At 44.2% G+C, this 22,403-nt stretch overlaps 1 protein-coding gene and 1 long non-coding RNA gene across 10 annotated transcripts in view; one reads left to right on the forward strand and one right to left on the reverse strand.

Annotated features, from left to right (window-relative positions):
* The window catches only part of LOC114905689, a 30,147-nt gene extending 20,396 nt beyond the window's left edge, over positions 1-9,751 (forward strand). The window contains exon 3 of the long non-coding RNA XR_003796320.1: positions 9,530-9,751. This is a non-coding gene — a long non-coding RNA (uncharacterized LOC114905689). The remainder of the gene's footprint in view (positions 1-9,529) is intronic.
* A 335-nt stretch (positions 9,752-10,086) lies between these two features.
* Positions 10,087-22,403, reverse strand: part of HUWE1 (HECT, UBA and WWE domain containing E3 ubiquitin protein ligase 1) — a 143,391-nt gene continuing 131,074 nt past the window's right edge. For 8 of the 9 annotated variants that reach the window (XM_029240058.1, XM_029240062.1, XM_029240065.1 and 5 more), the window contains 16 exons: positions 21,610-21,728; positions 21,340-21,496; positions 19,983-20,115; positions 19,516-19,718; positions 18,786-18,913; positions 17,394-17,490; positions 16,365-16,520; positions 15,710-15,955; positions 15,244-15,361; positions 14,464-14,604; positions 13,195-13,482; positions 12,966-13,071; positions 12,224-12,341; positions 11,744-11,925; positions 11,268-11,458; positions 10,087-10,729 (listed from right to left, as the gene is read on the reverse strand). In XM_029240058.1, the coding sequence (XP_029095891.1) occupies positions 10,627-10,729; positions 11,268-11,458; positions 11,744-11,925; positions 12,224-12,341; positions 12,966-13,071; positions 13,195-13,482; positions 14,464-14,604; positions 15,244-15,361; positions 15,710-15,955; positions 16,365-16,520; positions 17,394-17,490; positions 18,786-18,913; positions 19,516-19,718; positions 19,983-20,115; positions 21,340-21,496; positions 21,610-21,728 (2,486 nt within the window). In that variant the 3' untranslated portion in view covers positions 10,087-10,626. The remainder of the gene's footprint in view (positions 10,730-11,267; positions 11,459-11,743; positions 11,926-12,223; positions 12,342-12,965; positions 13,072-13,194; positions 13,483-14,463; positions 14,605-15,243; positions 15,362-15,709; positions 15,956-16,364; positions 16,521-17,393; positions 17,491-18,785; positions 18,914-19,515; positions 19,719-19,982; positions 20,116-21,339; positions 21,497-21,609; positions 21,729-22,403) is intronic. The other variant, XM_029240064.1, reaches the window with a different exon arrangement.

Below are 22,403 nucleotides of genomic sequence, written 5' to 3' on the forward strand. Positions count from 1 at the left end.
CTTTGGAAGACAGTTTGGTAGTTTCTTACAAAGCTAAAGATACTCTTACCACATCATCTGGCAATCACACTCCTTGGTATTTACCCAAAGGGATTGAAAACTTATGTCCATACAAAAAACTGCACGTGGAAATTACCAAAACTTGGAAGCAACCAAGATGTCCTTCAGTGGGTGAATAGATTTGTAAACTGTGGTACATCCAGATAACGAAATACTGTTCAGTGCTAAATAGAAATGAGCTATCAAGCCATGAAAAGATATGGAGGAACTTTAAATGTGTATTACTAAGTTAAAGAAGCTGATCTGAAAAGGTATGATTCCAACTATATGACATTCTGGAAAAGGCAAAACTATGGAGACAATAAAAAGATCAGTGGTTGCCAGGGGCTAGGGGGAAGGAGTGAGGGATAAAGAGGCAGAGCACAGAGGATTTTTAGAGAAGTGAAAATACTTTGTATGATACTGTAATGGATACACGTCATTACATATTTGTCCAAACCCACAGAGTGTACACAGCACGAAGAGTGAACTCTAATGTAAGCTACGGACTTTGAGTGATTATGATGTGCTAATGTAGGTTCATCAATGGTAACAAATGTACCCCTCTGGTGCAGGATGTTGTTAATGGGGGAGGCTATGCATGTGTGGGGGCAGGGGGTATATGGGAAATCTCTGTACCTTCCTCTCAATTTTGCTATGAATCTAAAATTGCTCTAAAAATAAAAAAAAATCAAAGAAAACTACAGATCAATATCCCTCATAAACATAGATACACAAATGAATGGATAAAAACAGATGTGGTATATATATTTACAATGGAATACTACTCAGCCTTAAAAAAGAATGAAATCTTGCCATTTGTGACAACATGGATGAGGGTATTATGCTAAGTGAAATAAGTCAGAAAGAGAAAGACATATACTGTATGATTTCACTCATATGTGGAATATTTTAAAAAAACAAAATAAATGAACAAACAAAACAAGAACAAACTCATAGATACAGAGAACAGATTGGTGGTTACCAGAGGGGAACAGGTGTGGGGAGAGGGAGAATTGGGTAATGGGGGTCAATTGTATGGTGATGGATAGAACCTAGACTTTTGGTGGTGAGCATGCTCTAGGGTATACAGAAGTCAAATTGTAATGTTGTACACATGAAAATTACATAATGTTATAAACCAATGTTACTTCAAAAAAAAAGAGAGGAGTAGACAGTTGTGGGAATCCTTTCACAATGTATATAGATATAAAATCATCATATTGTACACTTTAAATACATTACAATTTTATTTGTCAATTATACCCCAATAAAGCTGAAAAAACCCCCACAGATACATGAGTTTTTAAGAAAATTTGAGCAAATCAAATCCAACACAATATATGAAAAAGATAATACATAATGACGAAGTGGGTTTTAATCCCAGGAATACAAGGTTAGCTTAGCACTTGAAAACCAATCAATGTAATTCACCATATTAATGAACTAATAAAGAAAAACCATATGATCATCTTGACTGATGCCAGTAAAGCATTTGACAAAATCCAACATCCATTTCTGATAAAATAAAATAAAAAAGAAGCAATAAACAATCTCTTAGAAATTTAGGAATTTGGGGGCTGCTTTAATCTGATAAAGGGCACCTACATAAAAACTACAGCTAATTTCATTCTTTTTTTTTTTTGGCCATGCCGCGTGGCTTGCAGGATCTTAGTTCCCTGACCAGGAATTAAACTTGGGGCCACGGCAGTGAAAGTGCTGAGTCCTAACCACTGGACCATCAGGGAACTCCCTCATTCTTTTTTTTTAATTGAAATATAGTTGATTTACAATGTGTTAATTTCTGCTGTACAGCAAAGTGATTCAGTTTTATATATATATATATATTCTTTTTTTAATATTATTTTCCATCATGGTTTATCACAGAATATTGAATATAGTTCTCTAGGCTGTACAGTAGGACCTTGTTTATCCATTCTATATATAATAGTTTGCATCTGCTAATCCCAAACTCCCAATCCATCCCCCCACCTTGGCAACCACAAGTCTGTTCTCTATGTCTGTAAGCCTGTTTCTGTTTCATAGATAAGTTCATTTGTGTCATATTTTAGATTCCACATATAAGTAATATCATATGGATGGGATGCTTTAATCCTTCCTTCCTTCCTCTCCTCCTCCCTCCCTCCCTTCTTTCCTTCCTTCCCTCCTTCCCTCCTTCCCTTCCTGATGCCCGCTTACCTGGGGCTGCGCGGCTCTGGCCAAGTCCACGGGGCCAGGCCCTCAGGCTGCTCTCCCACTAGGTGGTATGTTGTTTAATTTTAATTTTATACTGTATTGGAGTATAGTTGATTAATAGTGTTGTGTTAGTTTCAGGTGTACAGCAAAGTGATTCAGTTATACATATTCATGCATATATATTTTTTTCAAATTTTTCCCATTTAGATTATTACAGAATATTGAGCAGAGTTCCTTGTGTTATACAGTAGGTCCTTGTAGGTTAGGCTGCGGGATCTTAGTTTTCCCTGACCAGGGATCGAACCTGGGCCCCTGCAGTGAGAGCACCAAGTCTTAACCACTGGACCGCCAGGGAATTCCCTAGGCTGTTTATTTTTTTTTTAAGTTTTATTTATTATTTACTTTAATTTATTTATTTTTGGCTGCATCGGGTCTTAGTTGCAGCATGTGGGATTTTCTTTGAGGCATGCGGGATCTTTCATTGGGGCACAGGGCTCTTCATTGTGGAGTGCAGGCTTCTCTCTAGTGACATGCAGGTTGTCTCTCTCTAGTTGTGGTGTGCAGGCTCCAGGGTGCGTGGGCTCTGTAGTTTGCGGCACGCAGCCTCTAGTTGAGGTGTGTGCTCAGTAGTTGTGGCCTGCGGGCTTAGTTGCCCCGTGGCATGTGGGATCTTAGTTCCCCGACCAGGGATCGAACCCGCATCCCTTGCATTGCAAGGCGGATTCTTTACCACTGGACCACCAGGGAAGTCCCAAAGTTGTTTATTTATTTATTTATATTTATTTATATATTTTTAACATCTTTATTGGAGTATAATTGCTTTACAATGGTGTGTTCGTTTCTGCTTTATAACAAAGTGAATCAGCTGTACATATACATATATTCTCATATCTCTTCCCTCTTGCGTCTCCCTCCCACCTTCCCTATCCCACCTCTCTAGGTGGTCAGAAAGCACCGAGCTGATCTCCCTGTGCTATGTGGCTGCTTCCCACTAGCTATCTATTTTACATTTGGTAGTGTCTATAAGTCCATGCCACTCTCTCACTTCGTCCCACCTTACCCTTCCCTCTCCCCGTATCCTCAAGTCCATTCTCAACGTCTGCATCTTTATTCCTGTCCTGCCCCTAGGTTAGTCAGAACCATTTTTTTTTTTAGATTCCATACATATGTGTGAGTGTACGGTATTTGTTTTTCTCTTTCTGACTTACTTCACTCTGTATGACAGTCTCTAGGTCCATCCACCTCACTACAAATAACTCAATTTCGTTTCTTTTTACGGCTAATATTCCATTGTATATATGTGCCACATCTTCTTTATCCATTCATCTGTCAATGGACACTTAGGTTGTTTCCATGACCTGGCTATTGTACATAGTGCTGCAATGAGCATTGGGGTGCATGTGTCTTTTTGAATTATGGTTTTCTCTGAGTATATGCCCAGTAGTGTGATTGCTGGGTCGTATGGTAGTTCTATTTTTAGTTTTTTAAGGAACCTCCATGCTGTTCTCCATAGTGGCTGTACCAATTTACATTCCCACCAACAGCGCAAGAGGGTTCCCTTTTCTCCACACCCTCTCCAGCATTTATTGTTTGTAGATTTTTTGATGATGGCCATTCTGACCGGTGTGAGGTGATATCTCATTGTAATTTTTATTTGTATTTCTCTAATGATTAATGATGTTGAGCATTCTTTCATGCGTTTGTTGGCAATGTGTATATCTTCTTTGGAGAAATGTCTATTTAGGTCTTCTGCCCATTTTTGGATTGGGTTGTTTGGTTTTTTTTCGATATTGAGCTGCATGAGCTGCTTGTTAATTTTGGGGATTAATCCTTTGTCAGTGGCTTCGTTTGCAAATATTTTCTCCCATTCTGAAGGTTGTCTTTTCATCTTGTTTATGTTTTCCTTTGCTGTGCAAAAGCTTTTAAATTTCATTAGGTCCCATTTGTTTATTTTTGTTTTTATTTCCATTTCTCTAGGCGGTGGGTCAAAAAGGATCTTGCTGTGATTGATGTCATAGAGCGTTCTGCCTATGTTTTCCTCTAAGAGTTTTATAGTTTCTGGCCTTACATTTAGGCCTTTAATCCATTTGGAGTTTATTTTTGTGTATGGTGTTAGGGAGTGTTCTAATTTCATTCTTCTCCATGTAGCTGTCCAGTTTTCCCAGCACCACTTTTTTTTTTTTTGTGGTATGCGGGCTTCTCACTGTTGTGGCCTCTCCCGCTGCACAGCACAGGCTCCAACGCACAGGCTCAGCGGCCATGGCTCACGGGCCCAGCCGCTCCTCGGCATGTGGGATCTTCCCAGACCGGGGCACGAACCCGTGTCCCCTGCATTGGCAGGAGGACTCTCAACCACTGCGCCACCAGGGAAGACCCCAGCACCACTTATTGAAGAGGCTGTCTTTTCTCCATTGTATATTCTTGACGAGGCTGTTTATTTTTAATTGTGGAAATACATGCTCACCATGAAAAAGACAGCAAAAATGCTGCTACTGCCTCCGCCAGCGCCGCCACCATCACCACAATAATAATAATACAGATAGGGAATTCCCTGGTGGTCCAGTGGTTAGGACCCTGAGCTCTCACTGCTGAGGGCCCAGGTTCAATCCCTGGTCAGGAACTAAAATACATTACAAAATGACCATCATGTTAAGTCTAGTTACCATCTGTCACTATACAAAGTTATTACAGTATTACTGACTATATTCCCTATGCTGTATGTTAGTTTCCTGTGACTTATTTTTCTAGGTTGAAGTTTGTATCTCTTAATCCCCTTCACCTATTTCGCCCAACCCCCACCCCCACCCCCCTTCCCTCTGGCAACCACCAGTTTGCTCTCTGTTATCTGTAAGTCTGTTTCTGTTTTTTGTTTTCCTATTTTTTGACCACGCTGTGAGGCATGCAGGATCTTAGTTCCCCGACCAGGGATCGAACCTGTGCCCCCTGCAGTGGAAGCATGGTGTCTTAACCGCTGGACCACCAGAGAAGTCCCTGTTTCTGTTTTGTTTTGCTTGTCTGTTTTGTTTCTGAGATTCTACATATAGGTGAAATCACACGATATTTGCCTTTCTCTCTGATTTATTTCACTTAGCATAATACCCTCTAGGTCCATCCATGTTGCTGCAAATGGTGTTATTTCGTTCTTTTTTATGGCTGAGTAATATTCCATTGTATACATGTACCACATCTTCTTTATCCATTCATCTGTTGATGGACATTTAGGTTTCTTCCTTGTCCTGGCTATTGTAAATAGTGCTGAAATGAACACTGGGGTGCATGTATCCTTTTGAATTATAGTTTTCTCTGGGTACATGCCCAGTAGTGGGATTGCTAGGTTATATGGTTGTTCTATTTTTAGTTTTTTAAGGAACCTCCATACTGTTCTCTATAGTAGCTGTATCAATTTACATTCCCACCAACAGTGCAAGAAGGTTCCCTTTTCTCCACACCCTCTCCAGCATTTATTGTTTGTAGATTTAAACAAAATGTTTTTGTTTATTTTTGGCTGCATCAGGTCTTAGTTGCGGCACACAGGATCTTCGTTGAGGCATGTGGGATCTTTTGTTGCGGCGCGCGGGCTTCTCTCTAGTTGTGGCATACAGGTTTTCTCTTCTCTAGTTGTGGCGTGCAGGCTCCAGAGCGCGTGGGCTCTGTAGTTTGTGGCACGCAGGCTCTCTAGTTGAGGCTTACGAGCTCAGTAGTTGTGGTGGGTGGGCTTAGTAGCCGCGAGGCATGTGGGATCTTAGTTCCCTGAACAGGGATTGAACCTGCATCCCCTGCATTGCAAGGTAGATTCTTTACCACTGGACCACCAGGGAAGTCTCTGTTTGTAGAATTTTTATTATTTATTTATTTTAATAAATTTATTTATTTATTTACTTTTGGCTGCGTTGGGTCTTCGTTGCTGCGTGCAGGCTTTCTCTTATTGCGGTGAGTGGGGGCTACTCTTTGTTGTGGTGTGCAGGCTTCTCATTGTGCTGGCTTCTCTTGTGGAGTACGGGCTCTAGGCACGCGGGCTTCAGTAGTTGTGGCACACAGGCTCAGTAGTTGTGGCTCGCGGGCTCTAGAGTGCAGGCTCAGTAGTTGTGGCTCACAGGCTTCATTGCTCCACGGCATGTGGGATCTTCCCAGAGCAGGGATTGAACCCGTGTCCCCTGCATTGGCCGGCAGATTCTTAACCAGTGAGCCACCAAGGGAAGTTCCTGTAGATTTTTTAATGATGGCCATTCTGACCGGTGTTAGGTGATACCTCATTGTAGTTTTGATTTGCATTTCTATAATAGTGATGTTGAGCATCTTTTCATGTGTTTGTTGGCCATCTGTCACTTGTATTTCTTCTTTTCTGAATTGCCTTTTCATGTCCTTGGATGTTTTTCTGTTGGGGAGTTTGTCTCTTAGTGATCTGTAAATAAAAAAATATATATACAGTAAGTATTAACCCATTGCCTGTTAGAGATGTATTTTTTCCTAGATTGCCGTTGCTTTTTAATTCTTCTCGTGGTGTTGCCAATGTTTTAGTAGTCAAATATATCAGTCTTTTCCATTATAATGTCTTTTGTAGTTTTTAGTGTTAGATTTTCCATATCCCAGATCACTTGTTATTTGCCCCCAAAATTAAGTTCACGTTTTTCACACTTGAATCTTCCATTTGGAATTTATTTAGTGTGAATTGCAGAGCAAACTTTCTATTTCTCCCCCTTCCAATACTTAGGCAAGTTTCCCAAACTTAACATTGACAAAGCTATTCCTTCCCCAACTGGCTCTTGGTGCTTCATTTTCTCTTTACAGTAGACCATAGCACACTGAATAGTCATGGCTTGAAGCCATTCTCTGTCAGGTCTGCTCATTTCAGCTTCCACCTTGCTTAGCATGTCTGTTTTCCAAAGTCTCAAGGCCAGCTATACTTGCAAATGAAGACAGTAAGCCTGTTCATTTATTTGCCTCTTTTTATGCTTCTCACACGAGTTTTGCAGCATCCTTCTTCACATGGATCCCAAACACTGCTTCTTAAGATTATTCCTAGGTATTTTATGTTACTGTTGTGAAGGGAATCTATTTCCTGTTGTTTTCTAACTGGTCATTGCTTGTATTTGAGAAAATGTTTAATCCTGCTACCCCTGCCTATCGAGTATTTGTGTATCCATTGCTCCCTGAACTTTCCCAACACCTAACCCCTTCCCTTCAGTGAGTTTTTGGAAAGCAGTGACTTCTCAGTGTTGTCAGTACATGGTAAGCGGTCAGTAAAAATGTTTATGTTGGGTAATAATTGTTTCTCCAGCCAAGACATATTATGTTTCATAAGTATAGAGCCATACATCCCAGTTTATCTGGGTTTGTTTGCACTTGTGGCCCAGCATAATTTTTTTTTTTGGTGGCTGTGCCATGTGGCATGTAGGAATCTTAGTTCCCTGACCAGGGATTGAACCCGCGCCCCCAGCAATGGAAGCATGGAGTACTAACCACTGGACCACCAGGGAAGTCCCACAGCATAATTAATAACACCCTTTTTATTTTAAAATTTGCCCAACTTTGGATGATAAGTTATATGGTCACCCTAATTATAAGAAAAGGGGACTATTTTAATAAGGAGATAACCAGTAGTAATTGTAACACACACATCAGTGGAGGGAATTATTAGGGGGCAAAAAGAGACATGTTTAATCATATCATGAAAGCCGCTATTAATTAGTCTTCACGTAGAATTAGGCCTGTTATTGACTTCCCTGATACCTGCCTCAAATTCATTTGGAACTATTAAATTGTCCATCTCAAAAAACTTACTTTGAAATACCTCAGGTGTAGAAAAGTTATAAAGTATTATAGTATTATAAGAAATACTTATGTACCCAGCACCACCCAGCTTAATAAAACATTTAATTTAAGCCCTCTGGGTAATGTACCTCTTCCCAACTGCATCCCCTTTTGTCCCCCATAGCTCATCCTGAACATCATGCAGTACTGTCATACTTATGCATGGGCTTCCATACTCTTCATACATGTGGTTTTTCATGTTCTTGGTACACATGTATGTAGTATTGTTTTGCAATTTTTAAACAGGCAGGTCTCATACATTTTTGCTTATCTTTGAGATTGTGTATGTTGACATATGCAATGGATATTTTTACTATTGTATAGGATTTCTTTATATTAATTTATCAGATTATACTTGTTGGACAATAAATGTTTACACGAATGTTTTGTTCATTATAACCAGGCCTCTTGCTGGACTCACTTAAGCTCTAATAACTTTTGATTCTCTTGGTTTAGCAAAATAGTTTCTCTTCAACAGCTATACCTTGTTTCCTGCTTTATGGAAATGGCTAGAACTTGCAGAACAGTGTTAATGGTGATAATTGACCACTTTATGCTTGCAGTGTGATGTTGACTGTTGGTCTGATGCTACCTTATCAAGGTAGTATCTTTACAAGTTACCAGCAATAGTTACTGTTGGCAAATGCCTTGCATCTACTGTCAAAAGGTTTTTCTCTTTTGACATTGAGGTGATGAATATCCCATAGGCAAATCATACTTAGTCATATTAGGTTTTTGTGGTATGCCATTGAGTTAGATTCATTTATTTCCTTCAGGATTACTCCATCTGTACTCCGAACTTCCACACCCGACTCCCAACCCTTGCACCCCTTTCAAATTTAAATGGTCAGAGCTTTATTCTTTGATTTCTCAAAGAACCAGTTCTTAAGTGTATTGATCAATTCTACTGTATTTCTGCTTATTTGTTCCTTTTATTTTAAAGCCCTGGTGGACTCCCAGCCTCATCTCAGGCCACTATCCTTTGCTCAAGCCTTGCCCTATCAACTGGACTCTTGCTGCACGGAGCTAGATTACCCTGTTCTTCTTAATCTTCACTCTCACAGACTTATGATTCAACCCAAATGCCACTGACAATAGAAAGCCTTTCCTGATCTCCCAGGCTAGACCAGGTACTTGTGCTGGGCACCCAGATCCCCTTCAGAACTGATCTGTCTCCACCCCTTGACTAGAAGCTCAATAGGACGGACAGGGTTGATTCATCTGTCTTCTCAGTGGTCAGGAGGGCCAGGAACAGACAAGTGCGAACATTGGAAGAAAAAAAAAAAAGATTAGCTGCCATTTGCATCAGGACAAAGGGATCAGGTTAAGGACAGACACACCACTGCTTTCCTAGATTCACACTTTGGGACATGGTCAAGGGGAAAAGAGAAGTAGAGCCTTGGAGAATGAGAAAAACCACACAAAGCAAGTACCACTTGAGGTTATTTTTCTAACTGAACTTTTATTACTTTTTTCTTTGAAGGCTGGAACCATCAAAGTCCTTAGATCAACTTTAAGTGCTCGATGGAGTAAAAAAAACCACAAAAGACTGTTGGGCGATCTGTGAACAGACTGGCAAACAAGCAGATGACAAAACCAAACCAAAAAGGATGGAAAGACTGTTCTGGGGAACTAGTCAAATTATTTGCTTATGAAAATGTTAGAAATAAACTAAAACATTAATAAATGAAATCAAAATTTTAAACTGAGCTCCAGGCTTGAAACTGTTATAAAGGCTCAGGAAATAGAACCTTCGGTTGGGTTGAGTGAATTCTCTTACAACCTGCTGGTTTGTTCCCCTAGAGCAAGGCGATGCTTTGTCCTTGGCTGCAATCTCTAACACCATCACCACCCCCAAGTGCAGATCCCATTCTGAAAAAGATCCCCCCAGTTCCTAATGACTCTGAAGGAGGAGGATGCACCCATGTGGTGACAGAGATGGCTTTCTGGAGAGTCCACTGGATTTCCTCTCCAGCCATCTAACATGTGCTCAAGGTGTTTATTTCTTTTTAAACTTGAAAAAAACTCCATTGTGAAAAGTGAGTTATGAAGAGTGCTCTTTATTTGAAACCTCCACAACACAGACGCCAATCTTGTCTCGCATTGAATCATTAGCTGTGCACATCAACACATTCCAAGCACAAATTAAGAAATGCAAACAGAACAAAAAAATATATATATATATAATTTTTTCCCCTATCCAAAGGTTTCAAGTCTCAATGCAGCAAATCCTTCTGAACACAGAATCTGAGGAGCACACTGTTCAAACAGTTGGGACAAACGGGTCCCTGTAAAGGCTACTGCCTTTTCAATACATGGGTGAGGGATCCTGGACGGCATGGAACGGGGAGAGGAGGTGAGAAAAAGGGAGCGGGGGGAGAGAATGAGCAGGAAAGGGGGAACGGGTATGCGCTGGGGAAGATGGGGCAGCTGGGACACACACATGGTGAGTTGGTGGATTTTCACTTATTGGTTTTTGACATTTTCTTTCTGGTTCTTTTTTGTTTTCATTATTTCATTTCCCCCCCTTCCCAGGTCCAACAATGGTAGAAAAACCCCACAGTGGTGGGCGGGGCCTTATTAGGCCAGCCCAAAGCCTTCAGAGCACTCCTGGATGGCCAATAGTAGCATGTGGCGGAGCTTCTCAAAGCTCTCATAGGCAGGCAGGTCCAGCTGATTAAAACTAGGGAAAGAAGAAAGATCAATTCATGACAAAAGATGATAACCAAATCCGTGTTCCCATGGTGCCCACTTGACTTCTGCTTGTAGACTCCCAATCCTGTCCTAGCCTTGTCTGCCCTCCTCTAATCTGGCCCCAATACTGGCCACCAGGCACCTAAAACATAATCTGACCCTGTCACTCCTCCTTAAACACCACGGCCCTACATGAAAGCTCCAAGGAGGCATTCAGGGTCACTGGTCACCCCTGCCGAGTTCTTTAGCATTCTGCTCCCTGCAACTCCTTGCTCTGGCTACGTTGAGCCCTGGAATACACCTTGTTCTCACATGGCAGTGTTCACCTGCAATGTCACCCCAGTCCCACTGTGAGTCTGGGCCAGCTTCTCATCTCAAATATCATCTTCTCCACAAAACCCACCAAATTGTGAGTTACCCCAGGTCCAGGGTACCCGGGGCCAGATTTGCGCTGGTAGGGGCCTAGAAGTAGCAAATATGCAAATTCAATCTAAATGCTGAAAAGGAGAACAAACCCTTCCTCTTACCATGTGTGAGCTGAAGGCAGGCGGTCTGTGGACCTGTCATCTCGATGGATCTGAAACTTCTGAATGCCATTCATGCCTTCAAGGGCAGCAAAACCTTGCAGGGGCACCTTGGAAGTACCCGTGACAAACTGGAGGAACTTGGCACGGTCAGCTTGATCGAAAGAACGCAATGCTCTCCAGAACCACTGGATCTACAGGAATGAACATAAGAAGCCAGTGTTAGGTAGAGTTCTTTGAAGAAAGGGGGATGGGATTTGGAATGTTAGGCAAGTCCCTTCTGTGAGACAGGTTTCAGTTCCTCCATTCACAAGATGAGCAAGGAGATCACCTGAAAACTGAAACTCCAGAAGAGTGAAGAGTTAGGTACAGGTAAGCTGTCACTCAAAACTCCCTTCCCCTAAGAGTACTGGTTTATTTGGTGTCATATAAACTAACACTGCTTAAGGATACAGGAAGGGATGCCAGCAGCAGCTCACCTGAATAGAGTTGGACTGGTACTTGTGGTATTCAGTGTTGGATTTCAAATCGTCAATGTCGATTGTGGGCAGTCCTGATATGAGCAGCTCTAACTCCTGCTCAGTGAAGATGGAAATGAGGCGCTTTGGAATGATCTCATAGAAACCTTCTAAGAAAGCTGCCAGCTGTTTGCGGATGGCTCCTGGGGAGAGAACCAACAAGCCACGTGGCATCTGAACTCATACAACTGTTAGAGGTCAGAGATCCCCAATCTGGCAGGATGCTGACTGATCTGCCTACCTCACCTACCACTCTGTTTCTAGGCCCCCATATGAGGGTGGATGAAGGGAAATATTTTTTGGTCAGGTTTTTGGACTCCTTTTATGCAAGGCATTTGTGGCTGGCATAGGGGAAGAGAAGAAACAATGTCTGTGAAATGAGTGAGGCCTGACCTTGCCCCATACTGAGCAACTAGGGGGTCTAACGGACATTTCCCCTACCTGTCATTCTCATCTGGCACACCAGGTGTACATACTCCTTCTTATTCTCCTCTGTTACCAAGATGTTGGCCCCATTGGGTTTGAGGTCACGAACTTCACACACTCCAAACTCTTGGACCTAGAATACCCAAAACCAATAATATGAATCAGGCTTGGTCTAGGATGGAACTTACATAGATACCTGGAAACACACCCTAAACTCTTTGCTGAATCCTGGGCAAGGAGATGAAGCAAGGTCATAAAAAACAGTGACTTTTCTCATGAGCTCATAAATCCCTAATAGGGAAAGGCCAAGGGTTTGGTCCTAAAACATACGGAAACTATCAATAGTAAAAGGGAAAAGGGCATGGATAATATACATAATGTAACACAACAGAATCTTTATGGAAAGCAATTTGGGCGAAGAGTAACCTTGAAATTTGTTTTTCATTTATGTCTATTTGTACAATTTTTCTAGAGTGAACTTTGGGAATGAAGAATAATGTACTAGAGCATTTTTTCAAAATATAGAGGAAACTAGGAAACAGCCTGGATTGTTTTACAAATTCTGGTTTTTCTGTTTGTGCCATCTCATGCAAATACCCACTGTTCTCTGCCAGATGGGGAACGGGGAATGTGACTTAAGACATCAAGATGCTTCCTTAGAAGCATTAGAGGTTATCCAATGCCAGTTCAAGGACAACCCCATAATGGGTTTCCTAGACTAGCTGGGATGTGCTATGGTCAGGATCTCCTGACCTACCTCAGTGCTGAAGGTGAGGTCGTAGCCTAGTGTGGAGACATCATTTTCCAGCAGATAAACCAGGCCCTGGTAAAAATGGTAATCTTCGCTCTCCATGTCTGTATATCTAGATAAACAAAATTAGGGCCATGGGTTGGGGTGGAGGACAGGCAGCCTAGTGATGGGACACAAGAAAAGGGACCAGATTTCCAGGACTGAAGACAGTCCCAGGTTTGTGCCACATCCTCACCTGACAGACTTGCCCAAGATGTGTTTGTAGAAGGACCGAGTAAAGTAGCACTCCAGGAGGCGGTTGTCATATACAGCTTTGGCCACGATGCGTCCGACAAACTTGAAGTAGCTAAGGTGGTTGGGGTTGCAGTGGGAAGATGGATTGATGGTGTATGTGACCCGATCACCAGGTGAGGTACGGAACAAGGCATACATAGGGTTAAACATCTCCCGAGAGATGATCATATACCACTCCCGCAGGAGCCCTCCAGCATCTTGCCCTTCTTCTCCTTCAAACACTATATACCTGTATAAGAGAGCAGAAACAGGGATGTGCAGAAAGCCCAGGACAAATCCATTCTTTTGCACAGCATGACCTGAGTGAGCGATTGTGAAGGAGTAGCTGGGGAGTGCAGGGTCAGAGGACAGTGGTAAATGCAGAGTGCCAGGAGAGCCCAGAGGAGTGGTGGGGATCTGGGACAAAAAAAGGGCATCATTGATGGAAGAGATGTCCCGAAGTATCAGTAAAGCCTCACCCATATTCCAGAAAACAATAATAGGAAAGGTATAAAGGCCTAATAAGAAAGCAGGGAGGAATCATCAAGTGGCATCAAAGAGAGCTGAGCTCAGAGTCTGACGTCTATAAGGATTTGGTGGTGGAGGAGTAGGGTTCAGTCTGTCTTGGAAGCCTCTCTGACTTCCTGTGTGACTACATGGATAGTGAGCCCATGCCATAAGGGAAGGGAGGAATCAAGTTCCTGAGTTCAGGAGGATCAAACTACATCAATAGGTCTATCATCTCAATGGCTCCCATGACACGTGGTACTGCAAACTGCCAATCTCCTCTAGGTGGCGCCAGAATCACTAGTGAGGGATTACCAATTTGGTGGGGGGCCACTCTTGGAACTATGGTCTCCCTAAACCCAGGGTACCATTTGCTCAGCAAGGTTCCCGTTCCTAGTGCAACAATGGAGGAAGCTCTCTTTGCGAAGCCATCAGGTGTACCTTTGTAAATGCGAAAGACTCTCCGGTCTGTATAGGAATTGTTGGATAGCTCAGCCCAAGGGCCAGATGGCCAGCAGAAGACCAGTCTCATGAGACTGGGTGGAGAAGACGGGTGATAGTTCAGTGAGATAATCTAAGCTGGATTCCTCTTAGGAATTCCTACTGGGGAGGGCAGCACCTCCCTAAGTTCCCCTGCACATTTGGGCCCCAAGTAAGCCTTCACTACCACGTAGGGAGGGTCCCAACCCTCCCATCCTGTTTATTCTCTGCTCTGGGCTCTTACAATCGATTCTTCATTTCTTCAGGGGATTTCCGGTGCAGCTCACGATAGGAGTCTTCAAACACATGGTCACGGCGGACGTGCACAGCCATGTCTTCTTTCCGGAGCCCCTCGTCCAAACGCTCCAGCTCTTGGCGGAAATATCTTGGGAGGTAGGAAAGGAAAGAAAGTAAGATTAGGGGTGGCAGAGTAAACTTTTGTTTGCCTGATTAGGATGAAGATCCGCAGCGATGTTCCCCTCATCCTCCAGACACTTTGATCCCTCCAGTGTTTGGGAGAGGCAGGTCATTCACTACCAACTCTAAATTTTTCCCATCTCCATCGAATAGGGGCCCACAGACATTATGGCATGGAATTTCTGCAATAAGCAGGTGCACAGGTGCATGTGTAGGTGCACAGGAAGGAAGAGAAGAGTAAAAAATGACAGGAGTGTTGTGGAGGCTCGCCCCCCCACGAGCCCTGCTGTGGCTACCTACACCTCCTGTATTACCCCAAAGGAAGGACCGGGACTTTAGAAATCATGTGATTAAACAAAGGCTTGCATTTCTCTGATGAAGAATGCAGACTGCGTTGGAGAAGGCCAAGGAGTATTTAGGTACAATGATTGTCCGTGGCACAGATGAGTCTCTCCCCGCCCCCCGACCCCCCAGCACCATTCTAAGGGCTGCCACCAAGGGAAACTTCTTTCCCTGAAAACATCATCCCAGGAGAAATTTTGGCTCCTCTCTGGGAGAGGAGATACCATTTAGAGAGTTCCCATCCCCCCAACACCAGGGCACATACTTGCGCTTGACATCAAAGTCGAGGACACGAATGTAGTCTACCAGGACAGCAAAAGGCCCGTCAGCGAGGTGGGTGGTGGACTGCCGTAGGATCTGGTTTAACACAGTGCGATGAGTCTCTGGGGGGAGAAAGGACAGCAGGAATCAGCACATCATGGGTCTCAGAAGAATGAATGAAAGCCAACCAGCCAGCAACTCTCTCTTCCTTGTTTCAGGGGAAAAAAACGTAGTGTGGCACACAAGGACTTCCAGACCCAGTCCTTACCTCACTAGCCTCACTTTCCAACACACACACACACACACACACACACACACACACACACACACACACACTCACTCACTCACACTCTCTCTCTCTCTCTCACTCTCTCTCTCACCCTGCAAATCAGCTAAGAACAAAATGTATGAATTGACCCTGTAAAAAAAATGAAGCCTTCTACATTTGGGGGCCTAAGAGTTCCCTGTACCTGCAAAGCGAAGAAACTTCTGTGTGTCAGGGGGCAGGCTTGATGAGATGTGCATAGACGAGGGCTCCCGGGAGAAGAATGGGTCAAGGGAGGAAGGAGTGGCTGGGGTTAAGGGGGCAGGGGAGAGTGGAGGAGGCTCGTCCTTGATGTGTGCCAGCTGGCTCTCACGGGTGTCTCGGACAGGAGGCTTGCTCTCCCGCTCTGTGGCATGGACCAGAAAGAAGGCCTCGACGGCAGGCTGTAGTACTGGGGGTAGGAACGATAGGATAGTGACAATTTACTTTATAAACTTCAACATATAAACCTCTTCCTCCCCTCATAATCAAATTTCAAAAGTACTACATGAAAAAGTAATGAAAACTTGCAGGAGAAATATAATGGTGCCACAGAGGAAGTCAGAGCTTCCAGAGAAAAATGGGATAGGCAACCAGTTATAAAGATTCCCCCGGTCTAAAAAGTAAAAGGTACCAGCTACCAAAAGAGAAGGCTAGTCTTTTTTCTGACAATGAAGTCAGAGAAAAAAAATCCTCTTCTTTAAACTCCTATTATGGAGATCCGACGGAGAGGAGTAATCTGGAAGGAAGAAAATTAAGCTGGCAGAAAGGGCCCCAGAGTAGATCAGCGGACCTGGGCCCTCCCTCAGGCCACAACTCACCTAGCACCGCATGCTGGTCATGGGATTCCTCCAGTTCCTTTAGGCACTCTCCCAGCATGTCCCACAGCTCATCTAAGCTCAGTTGCTCGCTGAGCAGGGGTAACTCAGGTGGCCTCTCCTCCTTCTCCTTCTCCCCCTGTGGAGTTCCATCTGAGCCTAGTGGGCACAGAGAGGAGAGACTGGGAAGCCCCTGAGGCTTTTCCTTCATTCAGACCAAATGCACAGGCCATTAGACAGATCAAGTAAATTGGTCCACTGGCCACTGAGTAATTGAGTGACATCTGAAAGCAAGCTCTAGTCCTATACTGGATGGCATTTAAACTTAAACTGAATAAAATTAATACAAGAAAAAGTTTGTCTAGTTGCACTAGACACTTTTCAAGTGCTCAATAGCTACATGTAGCTAACAGCTACTGCAGGAAAATTCTACCAGACAGCATTGGTCTTCTCATTGCCTTACTAGCTCCCAGAAAACCTATGGATTATTAAATGATTTAATATATTTTAAAAACTGGATGTCCTATGGCAACACTATCCCACAGGAATGTGTTAAAAGGGTGCCAAAAAGCATTCTATATGAAATTAACCTTGAGAAATGCTGCTAATAATAGCATCCACTGTGTGCCAGGTACTGCTCTAAATGCTATATATACACGTGTTAACTCAATCCTAACTATGAATATCCCTATTTTAAATAAGGAAACAGAGAGGTTTGCCTCAGGTCCCAGAGATAGTAAATGGGGAGACAAGACTCAAACGTATGCTGTCTCCACACAGTATCATCATAGTTTCTTGTTTCTTTACTACAGAAATTGCAGTGTGTGCTATGATTCTCCAATGAGGACCAGGTGGTGATGGTTAGTGATCTTAGTTGATTGGTACGGGCCTATCAACATACAGAAACCAGGGTTCACTTGAACAAACTGGAAAACACTGAGCTTATGTATGTTGGAAGGAGGGGATCCAGCAGTCATTCCATGAAGACTGGTTCTCCCTTTTGTTGGGCTGGAAATGGGAAGTAGTACTGACCAATGGACTGAGTATCTTGAGCACTGGGAGATGGCTGGTCCACATCCATGGGTGATTCCTCCCTTCGGACAGATGCCTCTGACTGGCTTGACTCCGACTGGATAAAAGGGAGACAAAGTCACATAAAGGTGCAACTCTGCTTTCCTCAGGGACAGGCGAGAGGCTGTCCTACAATCTCTCACATATCATAAGCTTGGAAAGAAGCCTCCCATGTCTTCCCATATGGAAAGAAGTTTCCTTAGGTAGCTCTCCAGGACAAAAGAATGGCCTTCCCACCTCCTTTGCTGTCCTCCACCCTGAGCTAGCAAGCTTTTGCAAAGAGCTCCCTGGATGCCCCATTTGCCTCCATTCTATTCCAGGCCTGTGTCCAGTCAGGCACCATCCTCCTGGACTTAAAGACTTCTAGGGACAGTTTACACACGTATATATACCTATATATAAAACTCAGATGGGCAGAAGGTAGATTTACTCTTTGTTCCTTTTTGCTCACAAAAGGGGAAATAACGGCAATGAATTAGTGCAATCTTTGATGGGTGGGATTGGCTTTTTAAAAAAGCCAACATCTGTCCTATCAGGTGTGGGAAAGAGACTGGGCAGAAAAAATACTCCAGAATAATAGTTCTCTATCCCTTTCTACCCTGCCGGAGCTACAGCCCTTAAATTCTAGGCTGTTCCCAGCATGCTCAATGAAATCACACTGTATAATAGTAATTACAGACAAAGAAAAAATAGGCCTCAAGATATCCTTATTTCCCGGATCTTGGGAAGGCAACTTGCATGTTGTTACAAGGACAGGAAAACAATGAGTGCCACAGCATATATACATGATGCCAGGCTTTCCCTACAGCCACTCTGTGCTGAGATCCCAACAATGAACTGACTACCTAGGAACCTGAAAAGGCTTCCTCCTAAAAGTGCCCAAGTGCCTGGGTGCCAAAGGAGTATGAAGAATAGAGGCAGAGACCAGGGTGGAGGGATCAGCCATAGCCAGAAGAGGCTGTTTGGGATGTGTACCAAGCTTGGGGGACTTTCAAGGGCAGGATTCCTGACGTGTCTCTGAGGTACTTGCATTGTTCCATGAGACTGAAAAATCTTTTATCATGAATCCCCTCAGAACCCAGACACTTAGCATTATGCAGTTTGCAAAAGCGCCACTGTTGACTGGATAGCTGGGAGTGGGGTATGATGGCCAAGCTTTAAATCAAACCAAACCAAACCAATAAACAAACAGTAAAGAAAGCACCAAGAGAAAGTAACCCTGTTGCCCAGAAGCATTCATATAGCAAACTTAATGCAAAAGCATACAAGGTAAGGGCAATGAAACCCCACTGATGATGTGGTGGGGGAGGGAGGAGAGGCAAATGAATGAGGGGCCACAGGCATCATGCTAACCGTTGCTGCTTGTTGCTGTCTCCGCGCCCTTTGACCCTCACGTACCATTTGTATAATGGCATCAGCCTCAGCCTCCAGCTGCCGAACAGCTGCCTGGATGCTGCTAGCTGAGCCTAAACCGGAAGAACCTGGGAGAAAGAAAAAAGAAGGTAAGATGTAAACTGTAGAAAGAGAGAATGCTCAATATTCTCTCCCATCTCCTGGGCCACCACAGGGCACCTTGCTGAAGTCTTTGAGCTTTAAGCTCAGGCAGCCTCAGAATGCTCATCGTAAGGCACTAAGAACTACCTTTACAGATAAGGGCAGGTGACATGGGGCTGGGCAGACGGATGGTGGCAGGTGAGAGAGTTCTGCGGGACAGGGGGAAAGACACTGGATTTGGCATGCCATAGCTGAGGCAACATGGCTACAATATTTTAGCCAAGAGTGTTCAAGGAAGCAGAGAGGAGACAAACTCAAGTGAGTTAAATCTTGTTCACCAAAAGATCTGTCCCCAATTTCCTTGCCAGATTTCCACTCCCCTTTAATTCCCACTTGCCCTAGTGAAATTTCCTATGTAGACGGCTTGAGTGAGATACAGAATGCAGCCACCAACATTTTAAGATAGGATCATCATTTTCCTTAGAAAAGATCAAACAGGAAGGAGACATGACATTAAGTCCTGCCCTCCAGGGTCTCTTGTTTTTCCACCACCAACCTTGCCCCTCAACTGGACACCCCAGTTCCATACCTAGCCTGCCTGTCTGCTTGGCTTTCTTGTTAGCTCGGCGTGTGTCGTCCCGGAGCTGGATGATGACCTGCAGTACCCTCAAGAAGAACTTCTGGGTAGATGTCTTGGATGTCAACATGGACATAGAAGGCAACTGGAGCTCCCGGCCACCCAGAGGTCGCTTCTGAGATGCCACGATTACCACATTCTCAGCCATGTCAAACCTGGAGAGTGTAGAGGTGGCTTGCGTATACTGAGAGCATCAAAGCATCAACAACCAGAGCAGGCATGGCTTTCTTGTGTCAAGCAGGGGGTAAGGAATCTCAGAAGAAAATCACACAAGTAGGAAAAATAGGGCCGAGTGTGTACAGGACAGAAACAAAGTCTGTCCAGTGAAGAGGGAAAAAATAACCAGGAAGCCAGGAAGAGCCACTGTTCAGAATGTCCCTGATCCCAACCCCACAGCCAAATGGGCAGCTGCCACCTACCTGCTCTGCATTTTGCCTTTCAGCTTGGTGGTCTGTGGCTGCTCCTCAGGCAGGCCATCAGGGGAGAGGGTCTCACACTGGGCTCGCCGCTGCTGTTCCAGATTGTATTCCCGTAGTTCAGCCAGAAGGGTTCCTGGGCAGGCAGAGAAGCCAGCAAGTGTTCAGAGACTTCCCTAATGAAGCAGTGAAAAGCCAAACCTTTCCAAGAAAACTTCCTAGGTGCTTTGCTCAGCTGCACTGAACCTGGAGTAAGCAGAAATTTTGCTCTGTTCATTTTACTATGTGTGCTCACAGATCAACTAACTGCTCAGGGGCCACTGGTTTATCTGGCCTTGAGAATTTGCTGAATCTACAAGAAATAACAGCTCAGTGCAGAGGGGAAAAAGTATCTCTTTTGAAGCCCGTATACCTCTCAAACTTCTTAGGTTTTTGTGGTAATCTCAGGCAAATTGCTTAACCTCTTTCCCAATTTGCTTACCCATCTTAATAATGGGGCTCATACTGCCTAACCTCACAAGGCTGCTTTGAGAATTAGGAGATAACTGTCTAGCAGAGTGCCTAGGATACTGCCTAACCTATGGATGTTGAATAAATGGTGGCAGTCAAGAAAGATCAGAGGCCTCTTTTGGAAGAACTCTGTAATTCTCATGCAACAAAGAAGATCCTAGGTCACACAGTTTAATTGACTCTTATCACCTCAGCCCCAGGGATGTTTGTGAGAAGGAGATAACTACACAGGTGGTTGAGATCTAGCGAGACCCATGATTGGGATGGGGGGTGGGAGAGAGCAAAGAGAGTCTCTATGCTGAAAGCAAATCTGGCCCCACTCCTTGATTCAGTCACCCCGTCATCTGGGTTTTAGTTTTCTTCTTGGTAAAACAGGAAGACTGAAACTAGATAATTTGCAAGTATTCTTAGAATTTTTGTACCCTCAAAACTGCACAAAGGCAGAGGGTATTATTCTTTCAATTCCCGAGCCTGAATGTAGCATAGGTGCATCTCTGAGGTGGCCAACTGCCTCAGCAGGCTCATCATAGGGCTCTTATGAGTGCCCAGAATGGAAAAGCAATGTCGGTCCTATGAGTGCTCATTTTCCTTCACTAAGCACCAATTACCAGCTGTGTGCCAGGGATTGGGAATGTACAGAGAAGACCAGCCCTGCTCTCAGAGAACTGGGCAGAGGAAAACAGATGACAACCTAGTAGTTTCAGTGCTATGACAGAAGAGCTCATGGGGCTGTGCTACAGATGCATAGAGGAGTTTGATTCAGCCTGGGGGTTCAGGGAAGGCTTCCATAAAGAGGTGACACCTAAGTGGAAGGTTTCAGAAAAACAGGGTGCTTTACTCCTATTATTACCTATCTGTTTACAAAGGGTATAACCCAGATGGCGGGCTCCATTCAGTAGCAGCTTCAAAACAGTGTCCCGGGTCCCAGGGTCCCCCCGAGAGAGCTGCAGTAACACATTGGCTGCATCCTCTAGGCCTTCTTCAGAACAAGAATGGGATGTCAACACCTGGGAAAAAGAAAGGAGATGGGGTGAGCCCCAACTTGAGAACTAAAACATTATCTACCCCAGTCAACTCTTTCTCCCCCAACCAGAGGGAGGTCAGAAGAGCTTGGACTCACCTCCACAGAGAGCTGGAGCTGATTTTCAGTGAGGCCAGAGGATACCATCTTAAAGTCTGTGCTGCTGCCGATATCACCCACCTTCGCTGGAGATTTGCTGGCCTTAGTAGTAGTAGAAGCTTTGAGGAAACAGAACACTGTAAGCCTCTGAAACTCACATGCCAGAGACTTAAGTAGCAGAGCCAATCGCTGCATTGCCCAGGGCTTCAAAATGGAAAAGTAGTGAAAATGAAGATCCACCCCACATAGCCAAATCCAAATGACTTGGGATACCAAGGACTCTTATGACTGTACCTTCTAAAGTGACAAAGAATCCCAGATATTTCTCACAACTGTTCCCCTACCATCAGAGGGCCCTCTGAAAGCCCCCCTTCCTTCAAAATCTGTTTCTTCAAATGATTCTTATTAGTATGCCACAGGGCTCATTCCCTTCACTTCCTGGGGTGGCCTGGCTACTTGATTCTACCCTGATTCCCACTGTATCCTGCCTGCTCTTGAACTGCTTCCTCTGAGAACTGGCTCCCTCAACCAGGCTAGAAAGACTGAAGATTCTTTAAAGACAGGGACTTTCTCCCCCTCCTTTTTGAGCTTAGCTAGGGGAAGCCGCATTCAGTGGTCTCCACAGGGGTGGTGGAGGGGGGAGGGAGGGGAAAATGGAGAGAGAGAACTTGGACCAATGAGGGTGAGAATTAACACATTTGGCTCTCACAAACACAAACCAAGCTGATTGCTGTCATTTAGGGAGGAATACCTGGGTGGGGCAGAGTTGGGGGGTGAGGTGGGTGTACACACCC

The sequence above is a fragment of the Monodon monoceros genome, unplaced genomic scaffold (genome assembly GCF_005190385.1).
Source record: "Monodon monoceros isolate NGI ecotype Baffin Bay Population unplaced genomic scaffold, NGI_Narwhal_1 Super_Scaffold_22, whole genome shotgun sequence".
NCBI lineage: Eukaryota > Metazoa > Chordata > Mammalia > Artiodactyla > Monodontidae > Monodon > Monodon monoceros.